At 39.3% G+C, this 18604-nt stretch overlaps 2 protein-coding genes across 2 annotated transcripts in view; one reads left to right on the forward strand and one right to left on the reverse strand.

Moving 5' to 3' along the window:
- Positions 1-1021: 1021 nt before the first annotated feature.
- ccdc97 (coiled-coil domain containing 97) lies at positions 1022-5759 on the reverse strand. The gene is made up of 7 exons (XM_063470559.1): positions 5361-5759; positions 5064-5240; positions 3847-4006; positions 3576-3664; positions 3295-3487; positions 3041-3164; positions 1022-1434 (listed from the first exon to the last, which is right to left on the reverse strand). The coding sequence occupies exons 1-7, from the start codon at positions 5514-5516 to the stop codon at positions 1311-1313; spliced, it is 1023 nt and encodes a 340-aa protein (XP_063326629.1). The 5' UTR covers positions 5517-5759; the 3' UTR covers positions 1022-1310.
- A 9192-nt stretch (positions 5760-14951) lies between these two features.
- The window catches only part of LOC134625738 (myocardin-related transcription factor A-like), a 30109-nt gene continuing 26456 nt past the window's right edge, over positions 14952-18604 (forward strand). Inside the window, exon 1 of the mRNA XM_063470988.1 lies at positions 14952-15081. Coding sequence (XP_063327058.1) covers positions 14952-15081 — 130 coding nt within the window. The remainder of the gene's footprint in view (positions 15082-18604) is intronic.

An 18604-nucleotide genomic window follows, 5' to 3' on the forward strand; every position in this document is an offset into this window, starting at 1 on the left:
CAATCCATGAGGCCAGAGAGGAGGTAGGATGTAGCTCTCCTATCATTTAGGCAAAGATTTTTAATTTATTCACAGTCTTAAAAGTTTTTTTAACAGCATTTATTTCTGCAAAAACAGCTCTACTTGAAATAAGCCCAATATTCCTCTTAAAAGTTTAATTTTTTCCACAGCTCATCTCAAGCAACTCAAACCTCTGTCGGCATTAATTTCTCACACGTGTCAGAGGCTCTGTCGCCTGGGCCCTCAGCCAGCTCTGGTTTGAATACAATGGATCTTGATCAACTGAAGAGGGAAAAACTAAAAATGCAGCTAACGGTTTTAAAGTTACAAGAAGAGTATTACACTTTGATAATAAAAGAACTTAAAAAATGAAGATTAATGCTTCTGTAAAGCTGACATTGAAAAATTGCTGCGGTATGTCCACAAATGGCATGCGTTATTTGGAGGTTTCTTTGGTTGTTACTTTTGAGAAAAGCAACAAAATCATAAAACTGTACTTTTTCTTTGCTATACTGAGTTTTCCTTTCACACCGCTGATTACCGTGTTTTACTTTGTTTTAAAAATTCCACATACAGCTGATATTTTCTTCTTGAAATTCTGAATAAACAACATTGATGCTTTTTATCTGTAAATTGTGCAGATGTTATCAAACTGTTTTGTTTGGACTTTGCCCAACCTGTAATAATCATTGTAGGGAACAGCAGTGTAATTAGAAGAAATACATTCCTTGAATTTTTTGAAGTGGCCTTGAGCAAAAGTTCTCCAGGTTTTCTTAAAGTCAGCCAACACTGGCTGCTTTGTCACTCATTTTCAGTCCACATTTTTAAATGTGTACGATGATTTGTAACTTTGTAAATCACTCATGTTTCAATCCACACATAAATACAAAGCAATCTGACACGCGTACATCTAAACCTAAATAAATACTGATTATTTACGCACAATTTATTAGATTCAGCTTCACAACTACGCGTGCAAATGTCTAAAACTACATGTACCATCACTCTCGCTCACTCACAAAGCCTAAAATACATGTGGACAAATCACCTGATACGCACAGATCACGTCCCGTGTGGGGTTTTGAGACAAATTTAATGCTGAAATAATATCATAATTAGTAACACAGCAAAATGCCTTGTTTGTTTCTGTTGAGTTCTGATCAAGAAAGTCATATTTATGCAAATTTTCAAAAGACCCAAAAACATGTTTATTACATCTTTTGTGTTCAGGTTTCAAACTAAAAAATAGAATGGAAACTCTTTTTGTACATTCATATTTACAGTTAAGTCATTTATTAATAACACGGGTACTATTCTGTCATATTTTCTTCCTCCTCTTCCTCTTCTTCGTCATCATCGTCATCAAAATATTTATCCTCTGCATCTCTGTTGACAATGTCCAAGTTGTCATAGTCTGGATTCTCATCCACCTCCCTGTAACACAAACACATGAACACCATAAGTCACTTTCAAAGCCCACAGTGTAGGATTTTTCTCATTTTCCACTGAACTTCGCAGTTTGTAACTTTTCCCCCTCCTCTGGAGTCTCTTTACTAACTTGTGTTAACATGTGTAATTTCACAACAGCTTGTAAAGCACAGTCTCAATATGAAACAGAAAACAGTTGTGAAAAAGTTCAGTTGTTAGTAATGTATTTTCAGTACGGAGCATACTTTGAGCATGTGTCACGCAACATGCCCAGACAAAGTGGCAAACATGTCACTATGGTAACCATAAAACTACAGATTCAAAATAATTAGTGAGCGTTGAATTTTAGGCCAAACCGTGATCGTTTTCTAAACTTAACCCTGCAGCTTTTAATTCCTAACACCAACCAAGTTATTTTTAGTGCCTGCACATAACCATGTAATGCATTTGGTATTGATAAAATGATTTTACATGTGGAAAGTACTGTGGAAAGAAAAATCTGTATATATGTGTCCGGACAGATGAAAAATCGTGATCCAGGACACAAATGAATAAAATACAGGTAATCTGTACCTCATGAACTGCCTTTAAACTGCGCTGAGCTTTAGCAAAAATAACTTTGGCAGATTACTGAGTTCTGTTATTCTGTGAACTGATAAATCTATGAGGAATGATCATCTCAAAGCTTTAATAACAAAACTAGTTATTTTTTTCAGCAACATTCTCAAAAAGCCTGCTTACTAATTTGAAAATCTTACATTACAAACACCTACAAACATACACTAAGGCTACGTTCACACTGCAGGCGAAAGCGCATCAAATCCGATTTTTTTGACCCTATGCGACACATATCCGATCATGGTATGACAGTGTGAACGGCACAAATCCGATATTTTCAAATCCGATCTGGGTCACTTTCGTATGTGGTACTGAATCCGATACATATCTGATGTTTTAGAAAGCGACTGCTGTTTGAATGGTCAGGTCGCATTAAATCCGTCTTTTACGTCACTGACACAAGACAGATGCCAATTATCAGCGCCGGAGAAGACATCGTGAACGCTTCCTGGCCATCCAGTGTAGATGTCAATGAAACTGTTGGGGAAGACAACGTTGGAGAAACGTGAACATTTTATTTGTACTGTATAATCTGCAGATTTTGACAGGAATCTGCAACTATCCTTTGAAGCACCGCTCCTCTCTAAAACAGCAATAAGAATAATTATTAGGTTATTTACATTATTATGTAAATAACAAAATAACTTAAAGCAAAAATTGGGAAACGTAAAGTCCGAAGTCTTTATATTAAGGGCCATCAGTCAAACAATATTGTTTGCTCTGGGTCTAAACAGAGCGCGTTGTGTGTGACGTCTTCTTTTGCGCACGTGGGCCGCTTTGAGCGTTCACACTAGAGCGTGTTTGCTGTCGCATTTTATGTGTAGTGTGAACAAGCAGACAAAAAAATCGGATTTGATCAAAAAATCGGAATTGAGCATTAAGACCTGCAGTGTGAACGTAGCCTGAGGAACTTGAGCTGTCAAAGGCAGCTTTAGGTTGGCTACAACGCGATGAAAAAGCCTTTGAACTGCTCCCTGTGTGCTGTGTGACTGACCTATAGTTGAAATCCTTGTCTTTGCCATCTAGAAAACGCTGGTGCATCTGACTGATGAACTCCTCTCTGAGAAGAGCCTTCTCCTCCGGGGTCGGCTCCCATTCCTTCTGCTGGTCTCTGTCATCTACAGTATGAAACACAGAGCAGAATAAGAAAAGATGGAGGGAAAAGAAGAAGAAAAGAAAAAAGCCTCAATTTTCTTCTTTGCTTAACTTCAGTGTGAAGTTTTTTCTTCAACCCGAACTCTGACTGACCGTAGTCGTCGTCCTCCTCTTCTTCCTCCAGTGCGCCGTCTTCCTTCTCCTGCTCCTCCTGCAGACGATTTTGGATGAGTCGTTCCTGGTAGGAGTTGAGGAGCAGATTAGCGAGTCCTCCTGTACCTTGCCCTGGCTCCCCGGCTCCCCCCTGTGCACCATCCAGCATGGCCTCCTGGGAGCGCTGTAGCACCTGCAGCGTTCATGAAGGTAATTAGAAAAATACTCTGAAATATACAAAACCATAATCACATATAAAACGCAAGATAAACAGAACTCACCTCTTCATCTGTCAGGTACTGGCCGATATACTGTTCGTACAGCAGCGGCTCCCTCATTCGCATCTGTTCTTCACTGAAGTACTGGCCGTCTAGAAGAAGAGGCATGGCACAAAAAGAAACAAAAAACCAAACCAGGCCGATGGCGAGTTAGAGAGAAAAACAGAAGTTGGTGGGTTGGCTGCAAGTATCTCAGTTGACATTATCAAAGACTAAAGCTATCTGCACAAATACTGCATGGGTGCATTGCATCATTAACTGCTGCTGCCCCTACCCTTCTGCAGAGCCCTGAGGGCAGCATAGCGCTGATTCCTGACTCTGGTCCTGTCGGTGTGTCCTGCAGCCCGTCTCTGTATCACCTTGCTGTAGTGCTGTGCTCGTGGGTCTGAGCTGACATGTGCAAATGCTGACAGATGCTGAGGCTTCAGGCAAGCCTAGAAATTGTAAGATTAAAAACAAAATATAATAATGGAATTCTTCACTTCTTTACCAACACTACAATATTTAGTTAACAATGTATTTTGAAACTGGATTTTTTGGAGACCTGTAATGTAAATGTCCCTGTCTTTAAAGAACTTTTGGGTCAGATTCTGTTATTTAATGTGTTATAGGTAGACGTAACAGTCAACACACAGTCACAGTGCATGTTTGAGGTACATCTTTTCATTTCTAAACAATAATAACAGTTTATTCAAAACAAATTAGTGCTCTGCAAACTAAACGCAGAGGACAGAAGTATCAGTCGTACCGCACTAGTACCAACCCAATACCAATGCCGGCACTGGTATCAAAATGATATTTAGATCAATAGGCCCACCTCTACAGTTGGGCTCAGAGGAAGATTTAGTACTTAAAAAAGATATATAGCTCAACAACCATCAGCCAATGCTGTACTTTGCAAAATATACAAGGAAATTATTCCCACTGAAAGTGAAATCAAGACACACTTCTTTCACTCCTTCAGGCAAAAATAACGCTAAGTACAGCCAGGCTAAGGAGGAGATGCTAACAGCTGATGATGTGCAACCCAAATATCAACAAACGACTCCACTGTGTCATTTGAGCACTCACTGGTTGCACTCCATATGACAGGAACACTAAAAGGGATGTGGGAATTACTGACACTTAAAGCAGATGGTTACAAGCTTAAGTTACAATGTTTACAAGGTTGCAAGGTTAAGTTGTTGAACTGAAGCAATAAGCCGTCATTTTATACTTTTTAATTAAAAATTCCAAGGAAAGCACTAACTAGGCTACTTTTGTGCTTAAATTTGATTCATGCTCTGTCACTACTATTGTACTACAATGCTGGCACCTTGTTCCAACAGAGTAACACATTAATTGATAAAGCGTGCCCTCAATGGCAGCACGTCACTGAGAAAGAAGTTTGCCTTCATTTACTTATGAATGTCGTTGCCTCTAAGCATCTATATTGGGCGATGTTGCCCTTCACTAACACACACACACACACGTTGAACTGTGGGCACATACATGGTACCTCTCCAGGAACACCAGCGGCCTGCTGCGGTACTGATGCAGCAGCTCCTGTCTGCGCTCCTGCACGGTCAGCTCAGCCTCTCCGATCTGCTGGCTCTTCACCAGAACGCCGCTCACAGCTATGGCCTCCATCATGGCATTCACACAGCTGGACTCGCTCAGGTTTATATTCTGTATGATGAGCAGAAAGAGTAAATCAGCGAGGCGTCATAATGGCAGACAGCACCTGACACTGTGGTTGAAAATATAAAAGAAAAAACAAACAAACGCTGTTGTCGCTGATTGGTTCACCTGGATGTCCTGCACCACCCGCTGGGTGTCTTCAGAGCTGCTGGAGTCACATCTCTGTCTCCGTGGCAGTATTATCTCTTCTATTTTCCTCTCGTCTTCAGTCTCACACAAGCTTGGCTGTGTTTTAACAGGAGGGTCGATCTCTCCCCACATCATTAACCGCGGTGTCACTTAGCCACCGTCTTCCCAGGAGCTAACGATGGTTCACTAAGAAAAGCTCAGCCTACTGCCGACTTCCCCTGTTTGTTTCTTTTAAACGACCAATTAGTTTTTACAATTTAATGTAAAACCTCTTGGATGAGAAAATCTCTTTCATGGAAACCTCGCGTGTTATTTTACCTTTCACTTATTTTGTATAACGTTTCATCGCCATAACGGTCCGTCATTTTTGTGTGTCCCCTTTTCTCTGTGCAACCGAAAGAATTGTTCCTCCCCCACAGCCTTTTCTTTGATATGTCTATGTCGCCACCTTGTGACAGACTTTAATGCTTATAACTTTTTCCAAGATAGAGAAATATTTTAGAAATAAATATTAAACATAAATTGCACATGGGTCACCTCAGCTTTCTTTTTTATTCTTTTATCAATTATTGCTTATATATCATACTGTGGTGTTTAATCACTGTATAGTCTATTATTTTAAATCTATGAAATCTATGATTTCAAATAATATGTTAGGTGATATGACCAGTATTTTTCAAATATTATCAAGGTCAGGTTGAATTGTTTTCACCTTGAGGCTCTGTGCATGGCTTTGTCTTGGTTGAAGTGCTCTTCAGCAAGACAATGAACCCTAAACTGCTTCTGTGTGCACATAAAGGACTGTTCAGCTTCAGAGAGATAAGTGATAGGTCACAGCTGTCCTCTGTCTGAGAGCCACTCTGGAGAGTAAGAGCCTCTTCTTACTCTCCAGACTTTCAGGTGTGACTGTGAAGCATGAAAATCAAAGAAGGGAGAAAAGGAAGAGGAGGTACAGCAGGATTTGGCATTCAAGGCCAGTCTTTGAAAACAAACAAACAAACATAGCTGCTCTTGTAATGGAAATAATGTGTCTTGTGTCAGGGTTGGAATTACTATGTTGCATTTTTGCATAAGTGCATTTTACTATTAAGAGCTGTTGGATGGATTCATGGTTTCACCTTTGCTGCAACTTCTGAGGGCTGATAGATGTACATCTTGTTGTGGTAGAACTGAGGAACAAAATATTAATTTACTTTAACACTAAATGTGTATTATGCCATTTCTCCAACTAGTAATACTAAGTAAAATAAAATAAAATAAAATCAAGGTCGATTGCTGCTGCTATTTGGGTTAAGAGTGAACATTCATTTTTTTTATTGGTGAATGCTATGAGATAATGCTTGCAGAGTTTTTCTCTGTGTTTGGCTAACACTTCTTGTGGAATTCATTTAAAATAAACTGTTGTATGATTTAAAGTGCACCTCCGACTTTAACCCATTGGTGGTATTGGAGTTCTTGAGCCATGGGCATAAAACTTGGTGGAAAGTATCAGAGGGTTATCATCAACCAGATTTCAAAATATTTTAGCATACAGTTTTTGGATCAACCATATACTTCAATGGCAGGAGAAGAGGAGGGAGATGGTTAAAGAAAAAGAATCAGCGTGGATAATGTTTAACCCATAGTATCACCTTCTTCTCTAGCCTTGTTTTGGTGTTTCAGAGGTGTTACAGTGAGCTCACAGTAATCTGACACAGCTGTTCAAATGACTGTACTATTTAGACAGGAGTATGCTGCGGGCCCCTTTTCTAAATGGCACGTCTCCACCAGCTGGACAGCAGAAGTACTACAACTCTCATTTCTGCAAGATAGAAACAAATACGAATCTATGGTGTCTGGTTAATGAACACAGTCCTATCTGCTCTCTCTAGACAAGTGTTACTCTCCATCATGTCCCATTTTTAAATCTCTAAATAACAGCACATGTATGTGTGTGTCTGTAATCCCAGCACCTGTGATAAAGAGGTCCTGCGTATATTGATGTGGCCAGCTGGTCCTGCTATTTAAACCCATGGCAGAGAGTAAAGTAGTTTAGAGGAAAGAGAGATGTAATATCAGAGGAGGCGTGGGGGAGATATGAGGGCTGAGTGTTGACAGAGGAAAAGGGTTAAACTTAGGGGCCAAGAAAAGAGCAAATCATTTTAAAGGAGACTAAACTCAGCTAAATATATAGAGTCAAATTAACATTTTTTTTAGCCTTAAATAGAAATTCTCTAGTCAAAATATGACTTTTATCAAAAGTATTTCATTATATCGATCTCTATTTACAGCACTATAGATGCATACGTTATACATTAGACTGGTATGTTAGAGAAAAGTGAAAGAAATGAGGTGAAATAGACCATCCACACAACCTTAAAAAACAAATCACAAAAAATTATGAGCTGACTAAAATATGGAAAGCAAACCGGTGAGCATAAAATGTTAGGAACCCAAAGTGCAGTTTTCACGGTGACAAAACTTTGTGCATCTTTCTGAGCTGTCAAAGTAAGGTCCCATTATTGTGAATAGTTTGCAAAAAAAACCCTGACTCTCTAATTCATTCTGTTTGCTTTCCATGCAGACTTCAGGTTGACTGACATGTGAATCAATAGTTAATAACTGTATTTTGGTTTTGCAGTCAATTATTTCTCAGGGGGGCCCAAAGGGAGAGAAAGAAAGATACAGGTAAACGTGCCAAAAATGGATACCACTGAGTCAACAGCTAATTAAAAATGTAATTGCTCAGTAACTTTGTTACAGGAGACAATGGAGTCTTTATTTGGAAAGCAGAAATAAATAGAAGGCAGAAGTGGTTATGGTGCAGTCATAATAACATAACAGTACCACCAGGGGGAAGAGCAGCAGTCTGGATGATGAAAATGTAGAAGAGGTTGATTTATGTGCGTAGTACAGTTTAGGTTTCAAAGATAAAATAGACTAGACCTGGTTTTATTTTTTAATCCATTTAAAGAGTTTGTGTGACATGATGATGAAATATTAGACTTGAAATAAATAAACAGCATCCATCGACTAGCTACCTGGATACATATTCTTTTGTGTACTGCAGCCTTTAATTTCCTGTATTCATTCGAGGTCTGTCAGTAGTATTGAGTCAGCTTCTAAATGAACGCACAGGATGACTCATTAGATTACTGCGACCGCTTCAAGGCAATGACTTTGACATCTTGTCTTATAATTTCCTCTTTGTGACACAGCAGAGAATCATTTTAATTGATCCGTGGACGACAGGTATTGATGAACACATTGTGTTTGACAGTGACGGAGAGCAGAGGGAAGAAGGTGGCTCAGTAATTACAACTGCGCTGGTTGTAAGCAGCGTTTGGTTTATTTATTACTTATTTGGACTGCCACTTTGTTATTTTAGGATCTTTACATAAAGCGCCTTGAGGCTGCAATACTGCTCAGCATGCAGAAACAGTCATCTGAGACTATGGTAAACATAACAGAGCACTGAGCAGCTAAAGGGTTGGTTGAAAAAACAGGCCAGAAAGAAAGGAAATATCACCAGGTGACCAAAAACGTATCTAAAATGAACTAACTTCTGACTATGTCACAATGTTAAATGATACCTTTGAACCATCTAATGAGAAAGGTTATCACAGTTTGCTTCCATGTGTGCAGGGCCCAATAACAAGTTATTGCAGATTTTAAGGGTCAGTGGAGTTGTGACATTTTCCTCAACTTTTTGTTAAGAGAAATGTATCTCTCATTGTACGTGCCAGCTAAAATCCTTTTATGTACGCCTTTACATTTGCCTTTACAGGTGATGCACACAGTACTGTGCGCAAGTTATGAGCTCCCCTCATTTCTTTATATTTTGCTTCCAAGGAGCCAGACTTTCTCGTGCTTTTTCAAAGCACTCTGTATAGTTCTCCAGGCTTTTTAAAGATCTTCTGTTGGCTGCTTTTTTCATCCATTTTAAGGCCAGCCTTTGTACCTGACCATTTTCAAGGAAGCATAAAATAGGCCTCTAACTCAAGAGATGATTCACGGTTGTGTTTAAAAGCGCCAGTTTCAAATTGTATTCTTAGGTACTTTGTATTTAGCAGCCTGTTGAACAAGAAGATCATTTGTTGCAGTTTCTTTAGTTTAATCTATAAAAAATGCAAAAGATAAGACAGTTTGACAGGCAATTAACTTGTTGCTATTTTTCCACCAATAAGGTAATTCCCAAAGTGCTATAAGCATAAGCATTTCAACATGATGTGCAGTTTGTCCTTAAAAAATTTGAGAAAACTGGACAAGTGGAGGAAAAAAGAAGGAGGAGCAGCCCTAAAAGAAAACTATCTGTAGCTGATTAGCAATATCTGAAAGTCACGAAGAGGAAAAAATCTGACACGGGACCTGACAGATGCATCTGAATGCCCTACTGATAAACCTACTGTTCACTAAAGCCTCACCAGAAATGGTCTCAGCAGAAGGTTGGCTGTCAAGAAGCCATTATTATGGAAGGGTAACAGAGAGGAAAGGCTGAGGCATGCCACATTAGAGAAGAACTGGAAATCAGTGGCAACAGGTCTGATGGAGTGATGAATCAAAATTTCTAATATTTGTTTCAAATATTTGTCAGTATCTACAACAGAGCTCAGCAGAGAGGTAAAACAATAAGCATCGAAAGCCATCTTTAAAAGGCAGTGGAGGCTTTGTCATCGTTTGGGGCTGTATTTCAGCCAAAAGTACCATCTGATTTAGATTCACTGACCAATACTATCTGGAAAGCATCTGATGGCAACACCGTCATTTGTCATCATGACAATGATCCCAAACACCCTCAGAATGGATACCCGGATAGAAAAACACACAATGGAACACTATTGTCTGTTCCTCGACACAAAGTGTGACCACCCATGACAATAGTGAGGTCATCATCTGGCCTCCTAAGAGCCTGGACCTCAACGTTTTTGAAGCAGCGTGGGATCATTTTGAAAGAGAACAGAACAAAAGCAGCCAACATCTAAAGAAGAGCTTTGAATGTCCTTCACCAGGTCTGGAGAACTATTCCTGAACACTACTTTAAGAAATTATAAGAAAGCTGCCAAAGAGATTTCAGGCAATGCTGAAGAATAAAGGTGGTCAAACCAGTTGTTGAAGAGCTTATTAGAATTGTACAGCAATGTTTTTGCCTTGTGTACTGTATTTCCATATGTGTTTGCATTGTTTTCAATAATTCACCTTCACCTATTTCCCATTTTCCCAGCTAAATATAAATAAATGAGACATGACTCAAGAGTGATGCATAGAACTGTATTTCAGCATGGAGTTTCATTACTGTCCTTCACAGCAGTCCTTCAGACAGATATCTCCCATGTTATTATGCTGGCTGAGTTGGCACAAGGATGAAGGTAACAGCTCAAAGCTTTTTAGTTGAGTGAGCTAATGTTTTGTTGCTGTCAAACGCTGTAAAGCAGCACCAGAACGGAGGCTTCCATAATAGTGCTTTGTTATACAGCACTTACCAAATATACTTTCAGATCCCCACAGCAATACATTTACGACACATTGAGAATCTTTGCCAGCACAATATATCAATGTCTGATCAATTTTGAGATTTGGGAGACTTCTGGCACAACTTCAACTACAAAGTTCATGGAGTATCGACTAAAATCTAAAGAGGTGCAATCTCCAGTGGCAATTTTAACATGTATTTAATACATTTCAGCTTGTGGGTTTCATAAAGCTCATTATAAGCTATTACAGAAAAAAATAGGTTAAATGTAGAGTAGAAAAAACTAAATGATTAATAATAGCTGTCTAATATACTGATCACAAATGAGACATTATTGGATAATATGTTCATGTGGTTTAAAGACAGTCATGCTTCCCTGGCACTAGATGAACTGGAGAAGTGCAATCTTTATGACAAGCCCAATGAGGCCACAAGCTGAAGTCAGTCAAACAATAAACTTGTGCTATATACTTTTATACTTTTTGCTGAAGCTTTATTCTCTTTAATTTCGCCAATTGTTGATACTTTTCACCAAACCCTATTCTTCAAATCACCCAGGCACCCTCAAATACCACTCTTACCTCTATGAGGCCCAATGGTGATTTGAAAATCTGTCGCTAAAACATTCATCCTGGTTGTTCCTTTGTTCAAATGGTCAAGAACTATGACTTCTTCAAGAACTACTCTGAGATCTGTTATGTTTGTTAATGTTTTTTAATCCACAGATTATCATCTGCAATTATCTGGAACAACAAGAGATAGTCCTCTGTGTGGGAGATTCACAATTCTCTTTGCTGGCTTTCATCTCAGTGTTTATAACTGATATCAGGACACGCACTTTGTGCAGTTTGTGACTAATTCAGATATAAAGCAATGTAAACATATTTAGTCTTAATAATAAGTCTTAATCTTGCACTTACATTGCTTATACAGATACATTAGTGTCGAGCAGAGTTAAACAGTTTGTGCATGTAGATAGACTCTTTGTGACAGGAAACAATTGCACACACAAAACACACAAGCACATGCAGCAGAGCAGGATTAGCCCTGGCAGCATTTTGGTTGGAGCCTTATCTGAAGTAATGGTGGATGAGAGTCTTGATTCATTTTCCCCTCTCCTGTCACACTGAGGAGTTCTTTGCCTGGGGACAACACTTCTCGCATAATAACACCCTCAGTATCAAGAACACACTTGGGAGTCATCCTGCATGTTTAACACAAATATGCAGATTCTCACTAGTGATGATCTTATCATTTACAAATCCACATGTTTTATCATGTGTTTTCATCTTCAGCTTGCTCTTTGTTTTTGAAGCACAGGCAATAATATATATATATATATTTTTTTTTTTACATAATGCAAACATGACAAGTACCATCGGCTCCTTGTAATGCTAACTGACAGATGAGAATAGAGCGCTTAGTTTTTTTCACCTTGAAAGGGCTCTCTTTTAATGTCATGTCATATTAGTTGATGTCACCTGGGACAGGGCGTTAATAATGGAGATGAATGGAACTGTCAGTGGAAGGGAACAGGTGTTTTATACTGACACGCAGGCACAGAGAGGAGAATACAGTCGTGCTGAAGGAAAGTGATAAAGGCAACATGAACGGCTGCAGGCAAGTATACTGTATACACTTTAATTAGGCACTGGGAGAAAACAGATCATCTTGGGAAAGAGATACACAGCTACATATTTTCCAAGAGGAGTGTACCACTACACTCTCCTGCTAAATGTAAAAACCAGAACTGAAGACCCTTCAGTTCACTAGATGGAAATACAAAATTGGCAGCAATATTGGAAACAATTACAATGTACTTTAACCTACTTTGATGCTCCATATTTTCGTTTTGCTCTGTAGTTCATTTGTGTGAAAATTTCACCTGGACTTGCTCTTTGTCTGTAGTCACCCTCTGAAGTGGTAGTGGTCCAACAGGGCAAGCAGGGCAAGCAGTGCTTGTACAGTGAAATCCAAACCAGAAATTTCAATAAGGAGAAATTCATTGGAAAAAAATGACTAGATTTATTGAAGTACAAAGCTTTTATCATATTATATTAACATTATTATATCCTATTTGGCAACTGGACTCTATGCTGAGGTAGCATAGCAGAGCAGAGGAGGAAGCGGGAGAAGACCTGTGCAGTCTAGATGCTTGTGGTAGTAGAAATGGAACAAGTGCAAGATTGATCTCTGCAGTGGAGATGGGGAAGAGCTGAAGAAGAAGAATTAATTTTGACAACATGGGAAAGAAGTGATTAAAATAATAGACTAAAGCCCAAATAGCTTGGGATACAGGCAGGCAAGTGCATACAGATCTTTGTTGTTGAAAGTATGCACAAGTTTATCAATTTGAAAGTTCAAGCTTGTCAAGCTGAGAGGACAGCAGCTGTTTCTGGTTGTTGCACATGTGCATTGCAGATAAATCTCTCGTCTTTGACGGGAAATTTATGGAACACTAGTGAACTAGACAAGCTACTGTTTGCTTTGCTTTCACTGCACTGAGATCAGTTGCTATTCTTTGCAACGTGTAGAAACAGAGCCAGTGTTAGCAAGTAAATGTGTTATCATCAAAGCCTGGATGATAGAGATGGGACATCAAATGCAAATCTGCTCTTCTGCAAAAGTCATCACATGCCATGGCTCTGGGTGTAGCTTGAGCAAAAGCCACATAAACAGCTTGTTCTCGTTTGATTTTAAAGCAGTTTATAGATGAAAAGCTGCCCTTTTCCTTTTCCTTCTCCTCCTTTTGTGATAGCTATTATAGTTTTGCATTTTTTAATTTCTATTTATTTTTATTTAATTTTACATTTTCAGTGCAGTTTAGTTTAAAGCCTAGGTTATACTCTGTTGTGGACACAGACATGGACAGATAGACCTCTGATAGTGGAATAGTCATTCTTTTTATACTTCTTTGACATCCACTCCAGGTCTGCCGTCTGGGGACCATGTCTAGTTGGTGCCCAAAAACAGGCAGGTGCACGAACATCCGCACGAACCATCATGCTAATCATCTGATAATATAATTTTTATGTCACTGGGTCCTGAGTGGACCCTAGCAGACTCATAAACATGGAAAGCATAATCCCTGCTTAGTTCATTTTTATCATTCAAAAATGTATTACATGTAATAGTCATTAGTCATTTTCTAGGGTGTAGTTTATAGTTTAGTTTATTTTCAAAGTAAACATTATCTTTTAAGTGACTTTATTTGCATTATCTAAGGTGAGGGTTTGGTATCTTTCCATCATTACTTTTCGATTTTTGGTTACTTTCCTAATCTAAACTCCAAATAAACTCTGTCAAACATTGTGAGCAGAAAAAGAGGAAATAAAAGTCAGACAGCTGGACAGAAAGACAAAAAATAAAAATAAAGCTGACAAAAAATGATGACGGGCACATGGAGTGGCAGCAGCTGTTGAGATGTTGGATGTATCACTGACACCACACTGAGCTCAGATCAGAAGTGCAAAGTGAGAGGAATTTGGTGAGGAGAACGCGTGTGCATGTATTTGTGTTCGGATGCGCCTGCTTGTGTCTATCAACGGCTGAGTGACTGAGTACAGCAACAGCTGTGACAGACCTCTCGAGCACAGCTTCACTGATATACGACACACATGAAGGCATGCACACACGACTTAGTCAGTCCTGTAGCAACAGCAAATCCAGGAGACGCTCTTCTAAAGCACAGTATTAGAGTTTGTATAGTTTGCATTCATCTACTCTCTTTTTTAAAAAAAACTCTATTAAGGATTTTCTTCTAGACACTCTCTCTTTTGTTTTTACTGAATCTAATCAAGGAGTTCTTCAAAAGAAGTGGTTGGAAATGGCTGTTTTGATGAGAACAAATCTCTTTTGATCATGACTGACACCAGAAATGTTGCAGATTTCTTCTTCTTTCACTTTTTTCTACTTTGAAGGATATTCCTTCATTTCAGTCACAACAATGGTCTCCCAGAGCTTGACTCTTTAAGCGGATTGCTTTGTTTTGGGGGGATTTCAAGGCTGCTGAAATCCAGCACCTGGACTAAACTGATGTCCACCATTGGCTGTCGTTCCTATTGTGGTGTTTTTGTGGATGACTCACTCAGGGGTAATTATCCAGTTTGCTAACGCTCGCCATGCTGGAGCACCCTCCATGTGTCCGGATTGACCCTGCCCCTTTCAGGCCTCAGCCAATCAGATGCAACATGGATAAGCGAGATATGCGTTTTGAGTTGGAGCGCCAAGCCTGTCAGAGTCTCAGACAAGGTGGGATACCTGTTTCTAGTCACGTTTCCAGTTCACATACAGCACATGAACACTTTTAGAGCGGCACTCACACAACACATGAGGATTTGAAAATGTGTGTAGCTCAGTTTGATTGTATTAATAGTTCTTTTTAAGTAAACATAAAGCAATTTTGTGAAAATGTACACTGAATATTTGTAGATATTACATCAACTGTTTTTAAAACTTTAGGCTTTCCCATCAAAGAATAGAGGTTTATTTTCTGGGCCGAGGTGTTAATGGGATCAAATATTCTGCAAATGGCTTGGTTACAGTTGGGGCACAGCCAGCCTGGGCACAGCACACATTGCCTTGAGCAGATGAACCGAGCAACCTGTTGGCTGGAGGTCCCTGGGCCTTGAACCAAAGTATCTGGACAGAGAGGAGTGTGGACCAATTTAGACAAGGACAAACTCCAAGAGGCTTTAGTTTCTTTTCATTAAAAATTTAAAGGCATGTTATGGTGCATTGCCACAGTTTCAGTTATTGAAAAATATGCAATAACTAATAAATAGCAGAATGACAGCTGCAGCTATGCCTAGCAGAGACTGCCCCTGCATCCTTTCACCACATCGCTTCTCACGTTTTCCCATCAGACCAAGTGTGCACAACCTTTTAAGCTGTCCTTACACTTTATGTACTTGTGTGCGAGTTGGCAGTTTACAGTAATGTTCCTCTTAATTCACACGGCTGTCTAGAGGGATTGGGTTTCGAGTGGTTACAGCATGGTCAGAAATAGAAAACTTGTGGGGCGGGGGAGAGAGGGGGGACACAGAGGCAGACCACAGGTTAGGGGCAGACAAGAGAATCTGAACTGCCCACTACATCGTGTTTACCATATAGAAGACTCCTTAGGAAACAAAAAAAGACTGATGGATAAATACACACTGTAACTGACTGTCTCTCCACAACTTTGAAATAGAAAAGGTGGTCCACAAATCCATGCACATTTAATTTAATGTAGAAAGCACTCTGACTGAACTGTTCACACAGAAGTGAACCAGATGTGATACATCAGCTAGTCATTATCACTGTCACACATGCAAAGCGGTCAAATATGTGAAAATAATTGTATTATTGTTATATATATTTGACAACCTCCTGTACTTGTACCTCTGTGTCCTTAATGAGTGTTTTGGACACCTCATCATGCATCAATTAAGATGTGAACTGACGATCATTAAACAGGTTCTGTCAGGGAGGCTGTGTGTCAGGCAGGAGTTGGATCCAAGATGCAGGACTCAAAGGACAGAAAGTAAACTAAAAAGCAACTTTAATGCTGAGCCTGAACAATGCACACAATATCAAAGACTAGAAATGAGGAAACCAAAGCTACAAATCTTCTAAGAAACCACATTGGCAGGGAGGACACATCCATGAGGGAGAATGTGACAAGAGTCAAGGAAATACTGAGACAATATATATAAACACAGAGGATAACGAGGGAACAGCCAACAGGTGGGAAAACAGCTGAAACTAATTACAGGTGACAAGACAGGGGAAATAGAGCTAAATACAAAGCAGAAGAGATGTGAGACCGCCAAAATAAAACAGGAAGAAACAGAGCACGGGAACTGAAACACAGATAAGACAGAAGGGTAAACAACCACAGAGACAGACTGTCTTCACAAAAATGCATGGGGAGCACAGGAGGAGTATGATTACAGAAAAAACATAGAATACAAGCAAAGTAGAACCAAGATAACAAAACTAAGAAGACATGAGGATACAAATAGTAAAAAACAAAAGAATTACAGCTATAATGAGAACCAAAACCTGGAATAACCATCTCAAACTCACTATATTCAATAAATAAGAATTCAAAAGTCCAAACACAGAAGATACTGGGTCAAAGACCTAGGATCATGACCACTTCTAGGATACCCTAGTTGTACAGGAGATCAGCCTCACTAATTTCTGATAAACACTCAGTCTTTTTGTTCTGGAAGAAGAGGTTTGTGACAGGTGAAAATAAGTTGTAGCACATGAAAGGTCTCGTTTTACCTACATTTTGATACCAGGCTCGTCTTCTAGCAGTGATGCCTTCTGTGTAAAAATGTTTTTTTAATATGCCCACGTAACTGGCTTATGGAGTGGCTATGAAATGGAGAAATAACACTGGTGTTCATATGTTGCTCAAACAACTTTAAGTCATGAAGAAATCTCTTAGGCTCAGTGCAGTCTTTGCAATTTGTTGCTTCACTGCCTGTTCAGCTTGTGACAATTTTAGTTTCGGATAATGCAATTCAATTCACCAAATCAAAAACAGTCGCCTGAATGCTTTGTATTGTAAGGTAAAGACCCTACAATAAAACAGAGAAAACCTCAACAGTCAAATAACCCCCTTTGACATAGATCCCATGTTTCATTTTACTCAATGAGCTCAATGGGCTCTTTTGCATTGTCAAATTGCACAAAGTGCTGTGTGCATAAACTCATAAACTGTTTATGACTAGGCTAAAGCGAGACTTCCTCTTATGTAGTAGCGTTTGACCAGTGAGTGCACATTCCAAGAATAGATACTTTCTCAATACATACAGTAGCATCACTTTGCAAATGTAAGTGTTTGTCAATGTGCGTGTTTATGTGTTGATGTGTGATTACACTATGCCACCATAAGTGGAGATTAAAATGTGCATCTGCACTGCAATGTATGTTTGCGTGCGTATGCAAATATTATCCATGCTTGTAATGAGTATCTGTGTTAGTGTTTGCTTAGTGTGGCTGCCCATGTTTCCCTGCAGGAGCCAGTTAAATCTTTCCTGCTGCCAAGGGGAGAAACTGCACCATCCCATGTCAGCCAAGTCCTCATCACAGAAATCAAAGCGATATGAATGTTTTTGTAGGTCGCTCATAAGAACTATCTGTAGATTCTAATGGGCCACAGTAACACAGCATGGTCCCATTTTTTCCAACTCAGGGAAGAAAATGTGGGCCACACTCAAATTTCTGAAAACATTCACCTTATCCTTATTAAGTAAGACTTTTTACAGGTACAAAGACAGAAGACATGAACCTGGGGGCAAAAGGCAGGAGATCGCATTTGGGGTTAGGCATTGGGGCTTAAGAGGTTAACCTGATTTCAGTTCTCTAACAAACTGGGCAATAATATGTCTATTATTTATCATATGCAAGCAATTAACCCATACTCCTAAGGTTTCAAATGTTGTTTTCTGAAATTATGGGCCCTTTGTTAGTCATTGGTGCTACTTTCGGTCATTACACAAATGTACTGTTTATAAAGTGGGGGAAACCTGCAGTCAGGTGAGACTGAAGAAGTCACTTGGATGAGAAAGGAAAAGTTTCTTCCTCTATAAACACTATGACCAGATGAACCAACTTTCTTTCTATTATTTGGTTAAATGTCCCTTGGCAAGTTTCACTTCAGCCAGCTTCTTTTGGTTGCCACCAAAAAGCTTCTGGCTTGAGACTGTCTGGATATTTGGCCATTCCTCGTGAAGGAATTGGTATGGTTTCTTTGCATGGACCTGGCTTTTAAAGAATA

The sequence above is a fragment of the Pelmatolapia mariae genome, linkage group LG4 (genome assembly GCF_036321145.2).
Source record: "Pelmatolapia mariae isolate MD_Pm_ZW linkage group LG4, Pm_UMD_F_2, whole genome shotgun sequence".
NCBI lineage: Eukaryota > Metazoa > Chordata > Actinopteri > Cichliformes > Cichlidae > Pelmatolapia > Pelmatolapia mariae.

Coding starts and splice junctions, on each gene's coding strand:
- ccdc97 (XM_063470559.1), bottom strand. CDS start 5,516: ATGATGTGGGGAGAGATCGACCCTCCTGTTAAAACACAGCCAAGCTTG. Junction 4,007..5,063: donor TGTTCCTGGAGAGGTACCAT/GTATGTGCCCAC, acceptor TACAATTTCTAG/GCTTGCCTGAAGCCTCAGCA. Junction 3,165..3,294: donor AGAGGAGGACGACGACTACG/GTCAGTCAGAGT, acceptor TTCATACTGTAG/ATGACAGAGACCAGCAGAAG.